Source organism: Salvelinus fontinalis, chromosome 18 (assembly GCF_029448725.1).
Source record: "Salvelinus fontinalis isolate EN_2023a chromosome 18, ASM2944872v1, whole genome shotgun sequence".
NCBI lineage: Eukaryota > Metazoa > Chordata > Actinopteri > Salmoniformes > Salmonidae > Salvelinus > Salvelinus fontinalis.
In genome coordinates, this window is record NC_074682.1 from 58,806,091 (window position 1) to 58,821,713 (window position 15,623).

Below are 15,623 nucleotides of genomic sequence, written 5' to 3' on the forward strand. Positions count from 1 at the left end.
GGTAGGGAGGGAGAGACAGAGAGAGAGGTGAGGGAGAGAGAGAGAGAGGAGAGAAGGGAGAACATGGATTAATCCGTCAGGAGGAGGTTGTGAACACAACATTAAATATAAAACGATGAGCATGGAGTCTTGGGTGTGGATAGATTTTATTCATATTTATTGATTGTCACCCACATATCAAATGAATTAAAACACAATGGAAAGAGGATGGCTCAATGATAGCATTATAGAGGATGGCTCAATGATAGCATTATAGAGGATGGCTCAATGATAGCATTAAAGAGGATGGCTCAATGATAGCATTATAGAGGATGGCTCAATGATAGCATTATAGAGGATGGCTCAATGATAGCATTATAGAGGATGGCTCAATGATAGCATTATAGAGGATGGCTCAATGATAGCATTATAGAGGATGGCTCAATGATGGCATTAAAGAGGATGGCTCAATGATAGCATTATAGAGGATGGCTCAATGATAGCATTATAGAGGATGGCTCAATGATAGCATTATAGAGGATGGCTCAATGATGGCATTATAGAGGATGGCTCATGGTGGCATTATAGAGGATGGCTCAATGATAGCATTATAGAGGATGGCTCAATGATAGCATTAAAGAGGATGGCTCAATGATAGCATTATAGAGGATGGCTCAATGATAGAATTATAGAGGATGGCTCATGATTGCATTATAGAGGATGGCTCAATGATAGCATTATAGAGGATGGCTCAATGATAGCATTATAGAGGATGGCTCATGGTGGCATTATAGAGGATGGCTCAATGATAGCATTAAAGAGGATGGCTCAATGATAGCATTAAAGAGGATGGCTCAATGATAGCATTAAAGAGGATGGCTCATGATAGCATTAAAGGGGATGGCTCACGATGGCATTATAGAGGATGGCTCAATGATAGCATTAAAGAGGATGGCTCAATGATAGCATTAAAGAGGATGGTTCATTATTGAGGATGGCTCATGACAGCATTAAAGAGGATGGCTCAATGATAGCATTAAAGAGGATGGTTCATTATTGAGGATGGTTCACGATGGCATTAAAGAGGATGGTTCATTATTGAGGATGGCTCATGATGGCATTAAAAAGGATGGTTCATTGAGGATGGCTCATGATGGCATTAAAGAGGATGGTTCATTATTGAGGATGGCTCACGATGGCATTAAAGAGGATGGTTCATTAAAGGGTAATGACAGTGTGTCAGTCATCCAGGATAACCTCCCGTCTCCTGTTAGTGATCTGGTTGTGTTCCTGACCTTGTCTGTGTTGCGTCCAACCATCACTGTGTGTGTGTCTCTCGGTGTGTGTGTCTCTCGGTGTGTGTGTCTCTCGGTGTGTGTGTGTCACGGTGTGTGTGTGTGTGTCTCTCTCGGTGTGTGTGTGTGTGTCTCTCTCGGTGTGTGTGTGTCTCTCTCGGTGTGTGTGTGTGTGTGTCTCTCTCGGTGTGTGTGTGTCTCTCTCGGTGTGTGTGTGTGTCTCTCGGTGTGTGTGTGTGTGTCTCTCGGTGTGTGTGTGTGTGTCTCTCGGTGTGTGTGTGTGTGTCTCTCGGTGTGTGTGTGTGTGTCTCTCGGTGTGTGTGTGTGTGTCTCTCGGTGTGTGTGTGTGTGTCTCTCGGTGTGTGTGTGTGTCTCTCGGTGTGTGTGTCTCGGTGTGTGTGTGTAATTGCTGCAGACGATCAGTGACTCACCTCTCCCGATGCAGATCAGTTACTTTCACTCCTGTCAACTCCTCCAGCTCAGCCATGGATCCTACACACACCACCTGGGCACACACACAACGAGATGAACACACACACACACACACAGGGGGTCAGCAACAGAACAGTAGCCTCCAATTCTGCCTTCCTGTAAATGACAGACAGCTGAAGATGGTGTGTTGGTGTGTGTGTGTGGGTTTGTTAGTGATGTAGCTATTCGCCGATACCCACCGGCCCCCTATTCGCCGATACCCACCGGCCCCCTATTCGCCGATACCCACCGGCCCCCTATTCGCCGATACCCACCGGTCCCCTATTCGCCGATACCCACCGGTCCCCTATTTGCCGATACCCACCGGTCCCCTATTTGCCGATACCCACCGGCCCCCTATTTGCCGATACCCACCGGCCCCCTATTCGCCGATACCCACCGGTCCCCTATTCGCCGATACCCACCGGTCCCCGATACCCACCGGCCCCCTATTCGCCGATACCCACCGGCCCCCTATTCGCCGATGCCCACCGGCCTCCAATTCGCCGACGCCCACCGACCTCCAATTCGCCGATACCCACCGGCCCCCTATTCGCCGATACCCACCGGCCCCTATTCGCCGATACCCACCGGCCCCCAATTCGCCGACGCCCACCGGCCCACTATTCGCCAATACCCAGCGGCCCCTATTCGCCGATACCCACCGGCCCCCAATTCGCCGACGCCCACCGGCCCCCAATTCGCCAATACCCAGCGGCCCCCTATTCGCCGATACCCACCGGCCCCCTACCCACCGGTCCCCTATTCGCCAATACCCACCGGCCCCCTATTCGCCGATACCCACCGGCCCCCTATTCGCCGATACCCACCGGCCCCCTACCCACCAGTCCCCTATTCAAATATTTAAGTGCATCGGTGCGCAGGACCCCCCCAAACCCGCCCAAAATATAGCATGTATCAACCAGAATATCAATCCAAAAACGTTACGAAATCGCCGGGTTCACTAACTTTAGGTGAAATTACTTTCTACCCATTTTTTTGGGAAAATATCTCTCATCTTTTGATGACAGATGATGCTTCCTCTCGTTCCGTGTGGAACTATAAACACGTAACGCTGCTTTGACAGTCAATGATCTCAATGAAGTCATTTTTCACGCCAAACAACTCCAGCAAAACATATCAGAAGGCTAGTCAGTTTTGCGCGTTAACCAACGAGAACTATAGGAATATTCTCTTGCACCTTCAGCATTCAAATGACAATTTAGCTATTAAATGGTGATTTCAGATCAAAAGTGATTTGTAAGTCGCTCTGGATAAGAGCGTCTGCTAAATGACTTAAATGTAAATGTAAATGTAAAAAAAAAGTGAGGCGGGGGGGGGGGGCAGCCAACATTCCCCCCCCCCCCCCACTAACTTGATACCGGGGTGGTAGATACCCAGTTACCCTTCCAGTGCCTTCAGAAAGTATTCCTACCCCTTGACTTATTACAAAATGTTGCTTTGTTACAGCCGGAACTTTAAAATGGATTAAATATGTTTTTTTTTTCTCAACCATCTACACAAACAATACCCCATAATGACAAAGTGAAAACATGTTTTTAAACATTTTTTGGAAATTTATTGAAAATGTAATACGGAAATAACTAATTTACATTATTAAGTATTCACACCTCTGAGTCAATACATTAAAATCACCTTTGTCAGCGATTACAGCTGTGAGTCTTTCTGGGTAATTCTAAGAGCTTTCCCCACCTGGATTGTACAATTATTTGCACATTATTCTTTTAAAAAATTCTTCAAGCTCTGTCAAGTGGGTTGTTGATCATTGCTAGAAGTCATTTTTAAGTCTTGCCATAGATATTAAAACACTATTATTGCACAGAGAGTGAGTCCATGCAACTTATTAAACCCATTTGTACTCCTGGACTTGCCATAACGAACCCGGTTGAATACCTACTGACGCAATACATTTCAGCTTTAAATTAAATTTATAAAACATTTCTCAAATCATAATTACGCTGACATTATGGGGTATTGTGTGTAATTCAGGCTAACAACATGTGGAAAAAGTCAAGGGGTGTGAATACTTTCTGAAGGCTGTGTATGTATAGGAGGCTTTCTGAAGGCCCTGTAAAATGGCTCAGCTCAGGTTCCCATACACTACACGAGTACACTAGTACAGTACCCTAGTACACTAGTACAGTACACTAGTACAGTACTCCCTCTCCTCTGCCTGCCTGCCTGCCTCCCTCCCTCCCTCTCCTCTGCCTGCCTGCCTCCCTCCCTCTCCTCTGCCTGCCTCCCTCCCTCTCCTCTCCCTCCCTCCCTCTCCTCCGCCTCCCCCCATCCCTCTCCTCCGCCTCCCCCCATCCCTCTCCTCTCCCTCCCTCCCTCTCCTCCGCCTCCCTCCATCCCTCCCTCTCCTCCGCCTCCCTCCCTCCCTCCCTCTCCTCCGCCTCCCTCCCTCCCTCCCTCTCCTCTGCCTCCCTCCCTCCCTCTCCTCTGCCTCCCTCCCTCCCTCTCCTCCGCCTCCCTCCATCCCTCCCTCTCCTCTGCCTGCCTGCCTCCCTCCCTCTCCTCTGCCTGCCTCCCTCCCTCTCCTCTCCCTCCCTCCCTCTCCTCCGCCTCCCCCCATCCCTCTCCTCCGCCTCCCCCCATCCCTCTCCTCTCCCTCCCTCCTCTCTCCTCCGCCTCCCTCCATCCCTCCCTCTCCTCCGCCTCCCTCCCTCCCTCCCTCTCCTCCGCCTCCCTCCATCCCTCCCTCTCCTCTGCCTCCCTCCCTCCCCTCTCCTCTGCCTCCCCCCATCCCTCTCCTCTGCCTCCCTCCATCCCTCCCTCTCCTCTGCCTCCCTCCCTCCCTCCCCTCTGCCTCCATCTATCCATCCCTCTCCTCCGCCTCCCCCATCCCTCTCCTCTGCCTCCCTCCATCCCTCCCTCTACTCTGCCTCCCTCCATCCCTCCCTCTCCTCTGCCTCCCTCCCTCTCCTCTGCCTCCCTCCATCCCTCCCTCTCCTCTGCCTCCCTCCCTCCCTCCCCTCTGCCTCCATCTATCCATCCCTCTCCTCTGCCTCCCTCCATCCCTCTCCTCTGCCTCCCTCCATCCCTCTCCTCCGCCTCCCTCCCTCCCTCTCCTCTCCTCTGCCTCCCCCCATCCCTCTCCTCTGCCTCCATCCCTCCCCTCTCCTCTGCCTCCCTCCCTCCCTCCCCTCTCCTCTGCCTCCCTCCATTCCTCCGCCTCCCTCCATCCCTCCCTCTCCTCTGCCTCCCTCCCTCCATCCCTCCTCTCCTCTGCCTCCCTCCCTCCATCCCTCCCTCTCCTCTGCCTCCATCCCTCCCTCTCCTCTGCCTCCCTCCCTCCATCCCTCCCTCTCCTCTGCCTCCCTCCCTCCCTCTCCTCTGCCTCCCTCCATCCCTCCCTCTCCTCTGCCTCCCTCCCTCCCTCCCCTCTCCATCCCTCCCTCCCTCCCTCCCCTCTCCTCTGCCTCCCTCCCTCCCTCCCTCTCCTCTGCCTCCCTCCATCCCTCCCTCTCCTCTGCCTCCCTCCCTCCATCCCTCCCTCTCCTCTGCCTCCATCCCTCCCTCCATCCCTCTCCTCTGCCTCCCTCCCTCTCCTCTGCCTCCCTCCCTCCATCCCTCCCTCCATCCCTCCGCCTCCCTCCCTCCCTCCATCCCTCTCCTCTGCCTCCCTCCCTCCCTCCATCCCTCTCCTCTGCCTCCCTCCCTCTCCTCTGCCTCCCTCCCTCCATCCCTCTCCTCTGCCTCCCTCCCTCTCCTCTGCCTCCCTCCCTCCCTCCCTCTCCTCTGCCTCCCTCCCTCTCCTCTGCCTCCCTCCCTCCCTCCCCTCTCCTCTGCCTCCCTCCCTCTCCTCTGCCTCCCTCCCTCCCTACATCCCTCTCCTCTGCCTCCCTCCCTCTCCTCTGCCTCCCTCCCTCCCTCCCTCCCTCTCCTCTGCCTCCCTCCCTCCCTCCATCCCTCTCCTCTGCCTGCCTCCCTCCCTCTCCTCTGCCTCCCTCCCTCCCTCCCTCCCCTCTCCTCTGCCTCCATCCCTCTCCTCTGCCTCCCTCCCTCCATCCCTCTCCTCCGCCTCCCTCCCCTCCGCCTCCCTCCCTCCCTCTCCTCCGCCTCCCCCCATCCCTCTCCTCCGCCTCCCCCCATCCCTCTCCTCCGCCTCCCCCCATCCCTCTCCTCCGCCTCCCCCCATCCCGCTCCTCCGCCTCCCCCATCCCGCTCCTCCGCCTCCCCCATCCCGCTCCTCCGCCTCCCCCATCCCGCTCCTCCGCCTCCCCCATCCCGCTCCTCCGCCTCCCCCATCCCGCTCCTCTGCCTCCCCCATCCCTCTCCTCTGCCTCCCCCCATCCCTCTCCTCTGCCTCCCTCCCTCCATCCCTCCCTCCCTCCATCCCTCTCCTCTGCCTCCCTCCCTCCCTCCATCCCTCTCCTCTGCCTCCCTCCATCCCTCTCCTCTGCCTCCCTCCCTCCATCCCTCTCCTCTCCTCTGCCTCCCTCCCTCCCTCCCTCCCCTCTCCTCTCCTCTGCCTCCCTCCCTCCCTCCCTCCCCTCTCCTCTGCCTCCCTCCCTCTCCTCTGCCTCCCTCCCTCTCCTCTGCCTCCCTCCCTCCATCCCTCTCCTCTGCCTCCCTCCCTCCCTCCCTCTCCTCTCCCTCCCTCCCTCCATCCCTCTCCTCTGCCTCCCTCCCTCTCCTCTGCCTCCCTCCCTCTCCTCTGCCTCCCTCCCTCTCCTCTGCCTCCCTCCCTCCCTCCATCCCTCTCCTCTGCCTCCCTCCCTCCATCCCTCCCCTCCGCCTCCCTCCCTCCCTCTCCTCCGCCTCCCCCCATCCCTCTCCTCCGCCTCCCCCCCATCCCGCTCCTCCGCCTCCCCCATCCCGCTCCTCCGCCTCCCCCATCCCGCTCCTCCGCCTCCCCCATCCCGCTCCTCCGCCTCCCCCATCCCGCTCCTCCGCCTCCCCCATCCCGCTCCTCCGCCTCCCCCATCCCGCTCCTCTGCCTCCCCCATCCCTCTCCTCTGCCTCCCCCATCCCGCTCCTCTGCCTCCCCCATCCCTCTCCTCTGCCTCCCCCATCCCTCTCCTCTTCCTGCCTCCATCCCTCCCCTCTCCTCTGCCTCCATCCCTCCCTCTCCTCTGCCTCCCTCCCTCCCTCCCCTCTCCTCTGCCTCCCTCCCTCCCCTCTCCTCTGCCTCCATCCCTCCCCTCTCCTCTGCCTCCCTCCCTCCCCTCTCCTCTGCCTCCCTCCCTCCCCTCTCCTCTGCCTCCCTCCCTCCCCTCTCCTCTCCCTCCCTCTCCTCTAGCCCCTCCTCCGTAGACCACTGCCGCCTGGTAACAGACCCAGACAGACTGCTATTTCTAGGAAGCAGTTCGCTCCTCCGGTTGTTCTCTCGCTGTCCTTTTAAAATCAGAGAGAGTTACTCGTTTCATTTTTCACACAATCATATATTCCAATTCTGACATGTAAATGAAGACGGTGCTTCAGGACCAGCTGTAGAGAGACGGCTAAGAACACGGGATGTTAGTCTCGCTAACCATCCATTCGCTGGTTCGATAAAGTCACCAGGTTTCAGTGGGTCTTTGAAAAATGCCAGAAAACATTTTAGGGGCAGAAGAGATTCAGAGAAGAGTAGTCAATTAGTGATTTGTTCATTTTTATAATGAATTATTCTGACGTATAATAAAGCGAAACATTTTGCGTCAGAAAAATAAATAAAATAGGTTTGTTATTGAACAATAATAACCGGTTAGACTTCCTGTTCTACTGCTGTGAAGGGAGAGCTGGACTTCACTAACTTTATGTGTGTCAGAAAGACGTTTAATGACCTCCTTAATGTTACTGTGTGTGTGTGTGTGTGTGTGTGTGTGTGTGGTGTGGTGTGGTGTGGTGTGGGGTGTGTGGTGTGTGTGTGTGGTGTGTGTGCGCGCGTGCGTGCGTGTGTGTCTCTGACCTCCTCAAAGTCGTCGCTGCACCAGAGGGGGATGGGCGTGCCCCAATAGCGGTTCCTGGAAACGGCCCAATCACGCGCATCCCTCAGCCAGTTACCGAAACGACGCTCCCGCACAAACTCAGGAACCCTGGGAGGAGAGGAGTGAGTCAGCGAGAGAAGGGCGGAGAGAGACAGAGGAGGGGTGGAGAGAGAGACAGAGGAGGGGTGGAGAGAGAGACAGAGGAGGGGTGGAGAGAGAGACAGAGGAGGGGGTGGAGAGAGAGACAGAGGAGGGGTGGAGAGAGAAACAGAGGAGGGGTGGAGAGAGAGACAGAGGAGGGGTGGAGAGAGAGACAGAGGAGGGGTGGAGAGAGAGACAGAGGAGGGGTGGAGAGAGAGACAGAGGAGGGGTGGAGAGAGAGACAGAGGAGGGGGTGGAGAGAGAGACAGAGGAGTGGTGAGAGAGAGAGAGGAGGGGTGGAGAGGGAGACAGAGGAGGGGTGAGAGAGAGAGAGGAGGGGTGGAGAGAGAGACAGAGGGGTGGAGAGAAAGACAGAGGAGGGGTGGAGAGAGAGACAGAGGAGGGGTGGAGAGAGAGACAGAGGAGTGGTGGAGAGAGAGACAGAGGGGTGGAGAGAGAGACAGAGGGGTGGAGAGAGAGACAGAGGAGGGGTGGAGAGAGAGACAGAGGAGGGGTGGAGAGAGAGAGAGGAGGGGTGGAGAGAGAGACAGAGGAGGGGTGGAGAGAAAGACAGAGGAGGGGTGGAGAGAGAGACAGAGGAGTGGTGGAGAGAGAGACAGAGGAGGGGTGGAGAGAGAGACAGAGGAGGGGTGGAGAGAGAGACAGAGGAGGGGTGGAGAGAGAGACAGAGGGGTGGAGAGAGAGACAGAGGAGGGGTGGAGAGAGAGAGAGGAGGGGTGGAGAGAGAGACAGAGAGCGAGGGGGAAGGAGAGCGAGGGGGAAGAAGAGCGAGGGGATAGAGAGAGAGGAGGGGTGGAGGGAGAGAGAGGAGGGGTGGAGGGAGAGAGAGGAGGGGTGAGGGAGAGAGAGGAGGGGTGAGGGAGAACCACTGTTAGCTTGATGGAGAATCAGATCAATGATTTTTTTTTAAACATAAGCACCAAATGGCGCCCTATTCCCTATATATTACATAGCGGGCCCTATTCCCTATATATTACATAGCGGGCCCTATTCCCTACACCTTACATAGCGGGCCCTATTCCCTACACCTTACATAGCGGGCCCTATTCCCTACACCTTACATAGCGGGCCCTATTCCCTATATATTACATAGCGCGCCCTATTCCCTATATATTACATAGCGGGCCCTATTCCCTATATATTACATAGCGGGCCCTATTCCCTATATATTACATAGCGGGCCCTATTCCCTATATATTACATAGCGGGCCCTATTCCCTATATATTACATAGCGGGCCCTATTCCCTATATATTACATAACGGGCCCCTATTCCCTATATATTACATAGCGGGCCCTATTCCCTATATATTACATAGCGGGCCCTATTCCCTATATATTACATAGCGGGCCCTATTCCCTATATATTACATAGCGGGCCCTATTCCCTACATATTACATAGCGGGCCCTATTCCCTACATATTACATAGCGGGCCCTATTCCCTACATATTACATAGCGGGCCCTATTCCCTACATATTACATAGCGGGCCCTATTCCCTATATATTACATAGCGCGCCCTATTCCCTACATATTACATAGCGGGCCCTATTCCCTATATATTACATAGCGCGCCCTATTCCCTACATATTACGTAGCGGGCCCTATTCCCTACATATTACATAGCGCGCCCTATTCCCTACATATTACGTAGCGGGCCCTATTCCCTACATATTACATAGCGCGCCCTATTCCCTACATATTACGTAGCGGGCCCTATTCCCTATATATTACATAGCGCGCCCTATTCCCTACATATTACATAGCGGGCCCTATTCCCTACATATTACATAGCGCGCCCTATTCCCTACATATTACATAGCGGGCCCTATTCCCTATATATTACATAGCGGGCCCTATTCCCTATATATTACATAGCGGGCCCTATTCCCTATATATTACATAGCGCGCCCTATTCCCTACATATTACATAGCGGGCCCTATTCCCTACATATTACATAGCGGGCCCTATTCCCTATATATTACATAGCGGGCCCTATTCCCTATATATTACATAGCGGGCCCTATTCCCTATATATTACATAGCGGGCCCTATTCCCTACATATTACATAGCGGGCCCCATTCCCTACATATTACATAGCGGGCCCTATTCCCTATATATTACATAGCGCGCCCTATTCCCTACATATTACATAGCGGGCCCTCTTCCCTATATATTACATAGCGCGCCCTATTCCCTACATATTACATAGCGGGCCCTATTCCCTACATATTACATAGCGCGCCCTATTCCCTACATATTACATAGCGGGCCCTATTCCCTATATATTACATAGCGCGCCCTATTCCCTACATATTACATAGCGGGCCCTATTCCCTATATATTACATAGCGCGCCCTATTCCCTATATATTACATAGCTGGCCCTATTCCCTATATATTACATAGCGGGCCCTATTCCCTACATATTACATAGCGGGCCCTATTCCCTACATATTACATAGCGGGCCCTATTCCCTACATATTACATAGCGGGCCCTATTCCCTATATATTACATAGCGCGCCCTATTCCCTACATATTACATAGCGCGCCCTATTACCTACATATTACATAGCGGGCCCTATTCCCTACATATTACATAGCGGGCCCTATTCCCTATATATTACATAGCGCGCCCTATTCCCTACATATTACATAGCGGGCCCTATTCCCTATATATTACATAGCGGGCCCTATTCCCTACATATTACATAGCGCGCCCTATTCCCTACATATTACATAGCGGGCCCTATTCCCTACATATTACATAGCGGGCCCTATTCCCTATATATTACATAGCGCGCCCTATTCCCTACATATTACATAGCGGGCCCTATTCCCTACATAGCGGGCCCTATTCCCTATATATTACATAGCGGGCCCTATTCCCTATATATTACATAGCGGGCCCTATTCCCTATATATTACATAGCGGGCCCTATTCCCTATATATTACATAGCGGGCCCTATTCCCTACATAGCGGGCCCTATTCCCTATATATTACATAGCGGGCCCTATTCCCTACATATTACATAGCGGGCCCTATTCCCTACATATTACATAGCGGGCCCTATTCCCTACATATTACATAGCGTGCCCTATTCCCTACATATTACATAGCGGGCCCTATTCCCTACATATTACATAGCGGGCCCTATTCCTTATATATTACATAGCGGGCCCTATTCCCTACATAGCGGGCCCTATTCCCTACATAGCGGGCCCTATTCCCTACATAGCGGGCCCTATTCCCTACATAGCGGGCCCTATTCCCTACATATTACATAGCGGGCCCTATTCCCTACATATTACATAGCGAGCCCTATTCCCTATATATTACATAGCGGGCCCTATTCCCTATATATTACATAGCGGGCCCTATTCCCTATATATTACATAGCGGGCCCTATTCCCTATATATTACATAGCGGTCCCTATTCCCTATATATTACATAGCGGTCCCTATTCCCTACATAGCGGGCCCTATTCCCTATATATTACATAGCGGGCCCTATTCCCTATATATTACATAGCGGGCCCTATTCCCTATATATTACATAGCGGGCCCTATTCCCTATATATTACATAGCGGGCCCTATTCCCTACATAGCGGGCCCTATTCCCTACATAGCGGGCCCTATTCCCTACATAGCGGGCCCTATTCCCTATATATTACATAGCGGGCCCTATTCCCTATATATTACATAGCGGGCCCTATTCCCTACATAGCGGGCCCTATTCCCTATATATTACATAGCGGGCCCTATTCCCTATATATTACATAGCGGGCCCTATTCCCTATATATTACATAGCGGGCCCTATTCCCTATATATTACATAGCGGGCCCTATTCCCTACATATTACATAGCGGGCCCCATTCCCTACATATTACATAGCGGGCCCTATTCCCTATATATTACATAGCGCGCCCTATTCCCTACATATTACATAGCGGGCCCTCTTCCCTATATATTACATAGCGCGCCCTATTCCCTACATATTACATAGCGGGCCCTATTCCCTACATATTACATAGCGCGCCCTATTCCCTACATATTACATAGCGGGCCCTATTCCCTATATATTACATAGCGCGCCCTATTCCCTACATATTACATAGCGGGCCCTATTCCCTATATATTACATAGCGCGCCCTATTCCCTATATATTACATAGCTGGCCCTATTCCCTATATATTACATAGCGGGCCCTATTCCCTACATATTACATAGCGGGCCCTATTCCCTACATATTACATAGCGGGCCCTATTCCCTATATATTACATAGCGCGCCCTATTCCCTACATATTACATAGCGCGCCCTATTACCTACATATTACATAGCGGGCCCTATTCCCTACATATTACATAGCGGGCCCTATTCCCTACATATTACATAGCGGGCCCTATTCCCTATATATTACATAGCGCGCCCTATTCCCTACATATTACATAGCGGGCCCTATTCCCTATATATTACATAGCGGGCCCTATTCCCTACATATTACATAGCGCGCCCTATTCCCTACATATTACATAGCGGGCCCTATTCCCTACATATTACATAGCGGGCCCTATTCCCTATATATTACATAGCGCGCCCTATTCCCTACATATTACATAGCGGGCCCTATTCCCTACATAGCGGGCCCTATTCCCTATATATTACATAGCGGGCCCTATTCCCTATATATTACATAGCGGGCCCTATTCCCTATATATTACATAGCGGGCCCTATTCCCTATATATTACATAGCGGGCCCTATTCCCTACATAGCGGGCCCTATTCCCTATATATTACATAGCGGGCCCTATTCCCTACATATTACATAGCGGGCCCTATTCCCTACATATTACATAGCGGGCCCTATTCCCTACATATTACATAGCGTGCCCTATTCCCTACATATTACATAGCGGGCCCTATTCCCTACATATTACATAGCGGGCCCTATTCCTTATATATTACATAGCGGGCCCTATTCCCTACATAGCGGGCCCTATTCCCTACATAGCGGGCCCTATTCCCTACATAGCGGGCCCTATTCCCTACATAGCGGGCCCTATTCCCTACATATTACATAGCGGGCCCTATTCCCTACATATTACATAGCGAGCCCTATTCCCTATATATTACATAGCGGGCCCTATTCCCTATATATTACATAGCGGGCCCTATTCCCTATATATTACATAGCGGGCCCTATTCCCTATATATTACATAGCGGTCCCTATTCCCTATATATTACATAGCGGTCCCTATTCCCTACATAGCGGGCCCTATTCCCTATATATTACATAGCGGGCCCTATTCCCTATATATTACATAGCGGGCCCTATTCCCTATATATTACATAGCGGGCCCTATTCCCTATATATTACATAGCGGGCCCTATTCCCTACATAGCGGGCCCTATTCCCTACATAGCGGGCCCTATTCCCTACATAGCGGGCCCTATTCCCTATATATTACATAGCGGGCCCTATTCCCTATATATTACATAGCGGGCCCTATTCCCTACATAGCGGGCCCTATTCCCTATATATTACATAGCGGGCCCTATTCCCTATATATTACATAGCGGGCCCTATTCCCTATATATTACATAGCGGGCCCTATTCCCTATATATTACATAGCGGGCCCTATTCCCTATATATTACATAGCGGGCCCTATTCCCTATATATTACATAGCGGGCCCTATTCCCTATATATTACATAGCGGGCCCTATTCCCTATATATTACATAGCGGGCCCTATTCCCTACATATTACATAGCGGGCCCTATTCCCTATATATTACATAGCGCGCCCTATTCCCTACATATTACATAGCGGGCCCTATTCCCTACATATTACATAGCGGGCCCTATTCCCTACATATTACATAGCGGGCCCTATTCCCTACATAGCGGGCCCTATTCCCTACATAGCGGGCCCTATTCCCTACATATTACATAGCGGGCCCTATTCCCTATATATTACATAGCGAGCCCTATTCCCTATATATTACATAGCGGGCCCTATTCCCTATATATTACATAGCGGGCCCTATTCCCTATATATTACATAGCGGGCCCTATTCCCTATATATTACATAGCGGTCCCTATTCCCTATATATTACATAGCGGGCCCTATTCCCTACATAGCGGGCCCTATTCCCTATATATTACATAGCGGGCCCTATTCCCTATATATTACATAGCGGGCCCTATTCCCTATATATTACATAGCGGGCCCTATTCCCTACATAGCGGGCCCTATTCCCTACATAGCGGGCCCTATTCCCTACATAGCGGGCCCTATTCCCTACATAGCGGGCCCTATTCCCTACATAGCGGGCCCTATTCCCTACATAGCGGGCCCTATTCCCTACATAGCGGGCCCTATTCCCTATATATTACATAGCGGGCCCTATTCCCTATATATTACATAGCGGGCCCTATTCCCTACATAGCGGGCCCTATTCCCTATATATTACATAGCGGGCCCTATTCCCTATATATTACATAGCGGGCCCTATTCCCTATATATTACATAGCGGGCCCTATTCCCTATATATTACATAGCGGGCCCTATTCCCTATATATTACATAGCGGGCCCTATTCCCTATATATTACATAGCTGGCCCTATTCCCTATATATTACATAGCGCGCCCTATTCCGTATATATTACATAGCGCGCCCTATTCACAACATATTACATAGCGGGCCCTATTCCCTATATATTACATAGCGGGCCCTATTCCCTACATATTACATAGCGGGCCCTATTCCCTATATATTACATAGCGGGCCCTATTCCCTACATATTACATAGCGGGCCCTATTCCCTACATATTACATAGCGGGCCCTATTCCCTATATATTACATAGCGGGCCCTATATCTTACATAGCGGGCCCTATATCTTACATAGCGGGCCCTATTCCCTATATCTTACATAGCGGGCCCTATTCCCTATATATTACATAGCGGGCCCTATTCCCTATATATTACATAGCGGGCCCTATTCCCTACATAGCGGGCCCTATTCCCTACATAGCGGGCCCTATTCCCTACATAGCGGGCCCTATTCCCTACATAGCGGGCCCTATTCCCTACATAGCGGGCCCTATTCCCTACATAGCGGGCCCTATTCCCTACATAGCGGGCCCTATTCCCTACATAGCGGGCCCTATTCCCTATATATTACATAGCGGGCCCTATTCCCTATATATTACATAGCGGGCCCTATTCCCTATATATTACATAGCGGGCCCTATTCCCTACATATTACATAGCGGGCCCTATTCCCTACACATTACATAGCGGGCCCTATTCCCTACACATTACATAGCGGGCCCTATTCCCTACACATTACATAGCGGGCCCTATTCCCTACACCTTACATAGCGGGCCCTATTCCCTACACCTTACATAGCGGGCCCTATTCCCTACACATTACATAGCGGGCCCTATTCCCTACACATTACATAGCGGGCCCTATTCCCTACACATTACATAGCGGGCCCTATTCCCTACACATTACATAGCGGGCCCTATTCCCTACACATTACATAGCGGGCCCTATTCCCTACACATTACATAGCGGGCCCTATTCCCTACACATTACATAGCGGGCCCTATTCCCTACACATTACATAGCGGGCCCTATTCCCTACACCTTACATAGCGGGCCCTATTCCCTACACCTTACATAGCGGGCCCTAATCCCTACACCTTACATAGCGGGCCCTATTCCCTACACATTACATAGCGGGCCCTATTCCCTACA

At 51.8% G+C, this 15,623-nt stretch overlaps 1 protein-coding gene across 1 annotated transcript in view; it reads right to left on the bottom strand.

Moving 5' to 3' along the window:
• Positions 1–15,623, bottom strand: part of iars1 (isoleucyl-tRNA synthetase 1) — a 163,954-nt gene that overhangs the window by 81,265 nt on the left and 67,066 nt on the right. Inside the window, exons 14-15 of the mRNA XM_055869922.1 lie at positions 7,660–7,786; positions 1,706–1,779 (exon numbers count right to left, since the gene is read on the bottom strand). Of these exons, the coding sequence (XP_055725897.1) occupies positions 1,706–1,779; positions 7,660–7,786 (201 nt within the window). The remainder of the gene's footprint in view (positions 1–1,705; positions 1,780–7,659; positions 7,787–15,623) is intronic.